We start from the raw sequence: 7,904 nt of genomic DNA, 5'->3' as shown, positions 1-7,904 counted from the left end.
CCGTCCATCTGCGTTGCACTCTTGTGTTTGCAGAGCCATTACAGGGTGCGATGTACAGGTCAGGTCATGGCTGTCAACCAGCTGCCGAGCTGAGGTAGACAGTGGGCACATCTTTCTTTGCTTTGTGTTCTCTGCTTTTTATCTTTCAGGCCTGTCTTGTGGAACATTTACAACAATGTCACAAGATAGAGTCTAAGTGAAGAGAGAGAGAGAGAACTTCTGCAGCAAAACTTGGTAATTTGTCAGTGTCGCCATGTTATTTCCCCTGTACAAAACACTCTCCTCTGAAATCTACATACAAAAAAACACTAATAATGGGAAATTCAGCTCGTTGGTGAATAATCCCTCCCCAAAATGTACCTGAAAACCTATTTAGAAATCATCCAAAATAAGTTTTACATTATAGTTAGTCATTTTTACTTTTAAGGCTTTTTGTTGAGTTGAATTCCCCTTTTGGCCTCTCAGTTTCCCCGATGGACATACAGGCTAAGCCAGTTGGCCTGCCACTCGTCAGGAATATGCAGATCAATCTGCTAATTAGTTGCATAGAGTCATAAAGGCTGAGTTAGAACACATGGTTGGCACCCATGAAGGATTGATAGCAGAACCGGTCCCACCAGGTCACTGGAGTCAACTGTAATCGTATGGCGCATTCCCAAACACATATGCATACTTGGACATTCTTGTCACAGACAAAAGATTTTACAAATATAATGATGAATAAGGATTAACATGTCAAGTGAAAATATGTACTTATTATCTTTACAATCCTTAATATTTTGGACTGAATTTCTTTTTTTTTGACATTACAGCAATAATTGCCTTAATGCCAAATGTAATTTTCCTCTCTTGTGCAGGATTCAAATTGCATACCCATGCACTAGGAATTTTAGGAAAAATGATATGCCGTTGATGTGATGCAGCAGACAAATGCCATTGCATACATGGTTTTTACAAAAATGAGTGCATTGCCTAATCAAAACGTGCCTGTTCGGACAGGGCTGATTGCTTGGCCTCCTCTTTTGCTGCTTGCAGCTTTCTTTAGAACTATTCTACCCCGAAATAACTTACAGAAGGCCCCCAATACACTTCCCCCAATATAATACTGTATACCATTACTTACCTTGTACTTTTAACATTATACTACTACAATAACCTGACAGAGAAATATTACTGGCTATCTTGCAGATTCAGATTTTATTCACAAAATAAGACATTAAAAATGATGCATTCATATTTATTAAATTATCCAGCATTATATTAGAGTTGAAAGCTCCACCTTAAACAAACTTTAAGTAAATTTGAATACATTATGCTTATAATGCCTGTCTTTCATTTAAAGTAAACCTTTGAATGCTGGATCTTTACTTCAATAGTTTTGCAATTAATAGCTAATAGTTTTACTTCAGGAAAAATAATGTGTTAAGTAATTCTCCTACCACTACCAATACCACCATTCCCAGTTAGAAATTGGGTGAAAAGTAAAGCAAGACGCTGTTTGCCTGGGCCTTTATATTGTTTTTATTATTATTATTAATATTATTACTATTGTTGTCACCTACTTTTGCTTTACTACTCTAATTACATAATTAATTTAATTTTAAAGTCACTTACTTACACTGCAATATTATTTCTTGTACTATGGCAACCGCAGTTTACAATACCCTTATCTGACGCCACTTTACTTTACTTTCAGTCTACCTTCTGCTCGTTGGCTGTGGTTTGCCTGTTTTTATTGTGTGTTTACTGGGTTTTTTTGTTTTGCTTTTATTGTAGAAAATACTGCTGTAACAAGGAAATTTCCCCGATGTGGGATGAATAAAGTATTATCTAATCTAATCTAATCATATACCTGTATTGTGCGTGGATTACTTTTATTTACAGTTAATAAACATTAATTTGTTCAGGAGGCAGCTCTAGTTTATTCACACACATCGACAATAGTACCCAGTGGTCTCCATGTTTACTTCCGTACGTCAGAGTGTCGCGTGTGATGGCTTTTCTTCTTTTGTGCATGTGGGTCCAACATCCTGTTGAACTGAAAATTTTGCCAGACAGACTCCTGCCTTTAATAGACAGATGCAGGCAAGACAACATTCTTCACTGTCTTCTGTAGTTTAAACCAAGTTCACGCATTAAATCCTCACAGCCCACAGTTTGTTTGGCTGCACTGTAAAAAAATATATGCGTTGCTCTTCCTCTACTGAGTAAGCTCTCAAAACATGTTTGTGTAATTGAAAAATGTAGCATTTCAAAGGGTTCGAACACTTGTCCAGTATAATTAAAATGCACTAGCTGTTTCTACCAAACAGTAGTTTTATAACTTTTATTGACAACAAAGCATCATTTTTTAAGGGAGGAGGGTTTTTGATCCACCATCTTATCATAAACCTCCTCTCCTCCACTCCTCAACCACTTCAGCCCATGGACTGGTGTATGTTTAGTCAGTCACATTGCATATTTTAGCCTGCCATCTGGTCAGCCCTGCCTGGCACCACATGGGGCCTCCTATCCTCCCATATTCATATTCCACTAGCATATTGTTCCCACTGCTTTTCTATGGCGAGGCCCCAGCACTTTTCCAGTTCTTTATTTATTTCTACAGAAGAGGCTGGCTAGCAAACTGCACCACCCCTTATTCCTCCCTAATCGGCGGCTCTTCCAGTTGTCCTATCAAGTGTAACCTGGAGGGCCCTAGTAGAGCAATTAGAGCATCCTCCCTGCCCACCTCTTGTAATGAAGCCTAGCACATTCTGGAATCTATAGCCCCTTTAGTCTCCCCTAATGGGACATCATTATTGTCAAAGAAACAATGTAAATGGAAATGAACATTCTCATTAGCTAGTCGCAGGGAGAAACCTTTGCCGCTCTCAGCTTGCAACTCCCACTTCCAAACACACAGACATGCACACAAAATAAAATAAAAAACTCCTCCCTTCAGCTTCTGCGGACTGCTGCTCCAGCCTGCTTGCTTTATTCCTCTGGTAGTATATTTGTTTATGTGTGCATATGTGTGTACTGAAGAAGACAATGTGCATGTTTTACTCCAGGCGAGAGGGGAATGGAATGAACATGGATGATTCCATTATTGGCATTCACTCAGTGTTTCTACAGATGTTAATTGTTGCACGGGTATGTGCCTGTAAGTGTGCTCAAGTTCTCACCCCAGTGCATCCTTGCTTTCCTGTCCCAGGGTGCACCAGTGCAGCGATCCAGGTCTCTGTCCCCAGCCAGCACTGTGGAGTTGGGTAGCGGGAGGAGAAGAGGGGCAGAAGAGAGGATTCAAGACCTTGAGAAGCTGCTGCAATTGAAGGTAACTAGCAAACATAGATAAATGCACACACTATCGTCTCCTTTTCTCATTTACATGAATCAATCTATCCACAATGTTTCTTTATGGTTTATAATAACTTTATGCTGTTTGTTTTGTGCAGCCCCCATCATCCTTTCTGTCTTCTACGTCCTCAATGCTTTCCCACACGTCAGTGGCTTTGACTTTGAAATGGTATTGTTTGCTGAATTGGACACATTCAATGACATAGTGGGGTCCAACTGATTGTGTGGAGCAGTAGACAGGCATAGTTGAGCTGTTTTTGCACTGGCCACCATCTTACATATGATTGCTACTATCAGCTGCTAGGTTGGAGAAAGGTTTGCAGCTCTGTAAGAGTCACAGATTCCAAAGGGTTCAATTGCACTACTCCTCCATGACCTTCTCTTACAGTGACACAGTGATGCACACACGCATGCATGCACGCACGCAAATAGAGTGTGCGTGGGCAGTGAAGCAGCAGGAGAGCTGCTGCTCTGGTAAAAATGGTTGCAGCAGAGTTTTTCCCTTAAACGAATCAGCTTTATTGGTCTTTTAACCTTCACATGCTCTAGGACGTCTTTCTCCCTTTATTCTTCAGTCGCTGCAACACTTAATGTTCACCTCTCCCCTATGTTTCTTTTAAGGTCTAAACAGTTTACTTTCTCTCTTTTATTTTATGTCAGCAGAGTATATTTTCCATTGCCATAATCCTTTTATTTTATTTTAACTTTTCTATAAAGCTGTCCTCCTTGTTACCTCTCTTTATCCTTTCCATCTTTCATGCTGACCAGTGAGTGAGTGATTATGCAGAGGTCATCTCCCTTTGAACACAATTCCAGAAACACATTAGGCATCATTTTCTTGTCAGATGTGAAGTGTCTGAATTACATCACTAGTCAGACGTTAATGCTCAATATAGATACAGACGACACGCATGACTGTCTTAGTTAATGGTGCCATTTACGTGTCTGCCAGTTGAGGGGCTTTTAGCAAAGGTATGCACAGAAAAACCGTGATTGGCAACTCAAGTCTGTGGCCACATTAATGAGAGCATTAGTTCAGAGCATGATGTAGGGGTTATGTCCTTTGCTTGGATCTGGCATTAAACAAAATGCACTGCATCAGCTGCAGTTGAGAACTCAACCTCCAGCATCTTTCAGTACAATACTTTACTCTGTCCACTCTGTTGTTTTCCAGTTGATCCTATCCAATTCTTTCCAAAAGAATGCCTTTCAAATAAATTGGGCACGCCAGCCTGTGCCATTGACATTTTGACCTTCGCAACTAACAGCAGCAGACAAACAAACAATTCTCATAATAATGGCCTTTTTTTTTCTTCTGCACACATTCAAGTAAACAGTAGCTGTTGCTTTGTAATTATTTTTCAGCTTGAGAACATCCACAGATGTGTATGCTGGCTGAGTAAGGGGGTGTATTGATCTGTGGGCAAGGGTCTGTGGCCTGATGTCCAGAACTTTGCTGCCCAGGCGAAGCTCTCTAAGGAGCCTGGGAAGCCATGATGTGGCTAATGCCCTGCCACATGCCCCCCCCCCCATCAGTCAGTCTTAACTCTTCTGTGTCCTCCCCCAGCTCCTAGTTCCACCAGTTAACACTGCCCTGGTCTGGCCCCTTTCATTAGAGGTAGGGGGCAGCTTGAGGAGGCCTGTCTTGCAGATGTCCTCTGTGAATAATCCGCACCAGGAAAAATCCATACTTGTCACATTGGCAGTGGGAATGTGCATTGTGTGTCTGTGTGCACCTGTTGTGTGTCCATTGCATGTTTGTATGCTCTCTCCGTTCTCTTTGTCCTTGTTAATAATAACAGGGCTGAGGGCTCAAATTTCCCTCTCTGCAGGGCAGCCGTGTCATATCAGCAGTAAACAAGCTCCTTCCCTTCAGAAAGCGCTCGACAACTCTCCCCGGCCTTAGCCACTCAAGCAGAAACCTGTCCTGCACTCTTCCTTTCACTTTTGCCTTGCTCTCTCTTTCTTCTTTTTGTAATTTCTCTGTTCCCTCTGTTTCTCCTTCCTCTATTTTCATCAGCTGCCTTTCTCTCTTCCTTCGCTCTTTTTCCACCTCTGTTTGTCCTGTCTTTTGGAAGTGTTTTCTCCATCGCCCTCGCTGTTAAGGTCAGTGTGATGAGGAGGAGGGGTGCCCCTGACAAGAAAAATCTATATGTTGGCTTCTCTTACTCCTTCTTTAAAGCTGAAGTCCAATCTTGCAGTGTTTTAATAGCTGTCAACAACAGTGTCAGCAACAAATCCACCGGTCAAAAATATTGTGATATTTGATTTTCTCCTGTGTGTGTGTGTGTGTGTGTGTGTGTGTGTGTGTGTGTGTGTGTGTGTCTGTGTCTGTGTGTCTGTGTCTGTGTCCGTCTGCTTCGTGCTCTACGGCCCCATTGACTCAGCGTGTAAATGATGTCTCAGTTGTCCAGTGAGATTCTTGAAACTCTTGTCACGGGGAAGAGAATCTGAAATTGCTGGTTTCTGTCAAGTAAAGGGGTTTCAGGTGTAGACCAGTTTAAATATGTAGATGGTGAGGAGCTTTTCTCAGCTTCCCTGCTACACTGCTGTGCCAGTGTAAATTAAACTGACTCCCTATTTCAGTCAAGTTATGTTTTATTTGACATGTACAACTCTTAGAAAAAAAAAAAGAAATCTTGTCACTGTGCCTTACAGATAGAGGAGAATGAAGAGCTGAGGAGTGCACATGATAAACGTCGTGAACGCCTGTGTCTGATTCAGACCAACTACAAGACAGTCAGAGACCAGCTGAAAGGGATGGAGAAATCAAATGGCATGTAGGTACACGGTTGAATGTTAAGTAACAAATTTGTGTCACACAACACAGTGTGAATATGTGACAAAATAATTACTGTACAGGAAGTGTTGGTGTACAAACATCAGACTCCTTAAACACTGAGGATCTCTGCATACACAAAGTAACTTGGATAACTTCCAGCAGCAGGCAGCAAGAGACGTTTCTAAGCACATAAGTCACCTTGTCTTATGTTAAAAGCCCTTGTGAAATGCAACTACCCTCTGAAACCACTCACAAATCGTCTTAGGGACTCATTGCTTTCCACATGTTGTCTGACAAGACCTCAGTGTTGGATTTGGGAAAGTGGTAGAAATTCCTTCCACTGCCTTTTGAAAAGCTCTGAGGTCAGCCCAGTCAATTTGGGCCGTTTTGTGCCAAGAGTGTGTGTGTGTGCTTTTGCGTCTCTTCTCCCTCGGTGTTCATTAGGATGTGAGAGCTGGAGGTGTCTGGTCCTGGAGGGTGTAAGGTGTTTGAGAAGGCCTGTGGAGGAGGGGAGACGTTCATTTCCTGCTTCAACCTATTATCTTCACCATACACCACAGGATTTTTACACAACGCTGAAAAAAATGTGCTTGAAAATGTCATTTGTATAAGGGTCGTTTTTCTCCATTGTCTCGCCCAGCTTGTTCCCACTTTTTCTGTCTCTGTTTCTTTTCTCCAACAGCATCATTGAGTCCAGTTTGAAATGTGACTAAAGGTACATATGTTTGGTGGTCGCGCGGGAGCAAAGTGTTGACTCTGTCGGCTGTTTTCTCTCTGGGTTAATTAAAGAAAACAGCAGTGCAATGTGAGCCCGTGTGAAAGTGGAGTGAGTGAGAGAGCGTGTTCAGCGCTAGGCTCGACTCGGCTCATGTCAGCTCAGCGCGGCTCAACAGCATGTGTCTGAGACAGTGGGAACAAAGACAGAGTGATGTGGAGAGATAGAGCTCTCAGAGTCAACACCACTTGTGCCGTTGTTTTACATTATAACAAGTTATCAAGGAAATGCTCTGTGTGGTGAAATAATGTACTTTCATCAAAGACTGCCTTTGTTAGAAGAAAACTTGTACACATATGTTTGTATGATACAGGGCTCTAGTTAAGAGTAAAGAGCTAAGAAGACCTACAAATCCATAATAATACGTTTATACTATCCGGTGTCAGTATATTTGTATTTCAGAACTGATTTGACATAAAATTGATGCAATAGGCAGCTTTGCCCTTTTCAGTCAGAGCCCTCCATGGCATCAGCCAGTCACTCAATGTTATGATCCTGGCATTCATTTGGCATTAAGCCCCATCCTTAAATAGCTTTTAAACCCACTGGGGTAATGCCAGCCTGAATGAGAGACAATAGAAAATGACTTAAATACTCCCATTAGTGCCTGGAAATCAAAACCCTAACAAGTCAGTGGGGATAGGCGTCGAGTCTCATTGCATTTCGAGCTTGTTAGGGATTTCCCTGTAGCTTCCATGCTGTGTTGTTGGCTTTTTGGAAAAAGCAGGGGGTCGTTTTTGTTCCCCTTTTGTGTGCAGGACAAAAAGATAAGACGTTGTGTGTGTCCCTCACTGCCCTTTACCTGCCACACACATACAGTATGCCTGTACTTACAAATACTTTTATATAAACACAATAAATATCGGGTAAAACTTACTATTGAACGCTAACATAAGTTTTTCTATAGGTTCCAGATTTTAATTTCCCTCATATCAATCTTCACCTCGGTAGAATAATGTATTAATTTAGACAATTGGTTGCTGTACAGCCAGCTGCTGAGTGACGTCACTA

General features: G+C 41.8%; 1 protein-coding gene across 5 annotated transcripts in view; it reads left to right on the top strand.

The window, feature by feature from the left end:
• Positions 1-7,904, top strand: part of cntln (centlein, centrosomal protein) — an 86,064-nt gene that overhangs the window by 27,563 nt on the left and 50,597 nt on the right. For all 5 annotated transcript variants that reach the window (XR_004659509.1, XR_004659508.1, XM_034893088.1 and 2 more), the window contains exons 11-12: positions 3,194-3,313; positions 5,995-6,116. Coding sequence is in view for 3 of the 5 variants with exons in the window: in XM_034893088.1 (XP_034748979.1) it covers positions 3,194-3,313; positions 5,995-6,116 (242 nt within the window). In the remaining 2 variants the exon portion in view is untranslated. The remainder of the gene's footprint in view (positions 1-3,193; positions 3,314-5,994; positions 6,117-7,904) is intronic.

This window comes from Etheostoma cragini, chromosome 2, assembly GCF_013103735.1.
Source record: "Etheostoma cragini isolate CJK2018 chromosome 2, CSU_Ecrag_1.0, whole genome shotgun sequence".
Lineage (NCBI taxonomy): Eukaryota > Metazoa > Chordata > Actinopteri > Perciformes > Percidae > Etheostoma > Etheostoma cragini.
This window is presented reverse-complemented; position numbering and strand designations above follow the sequence as displayed.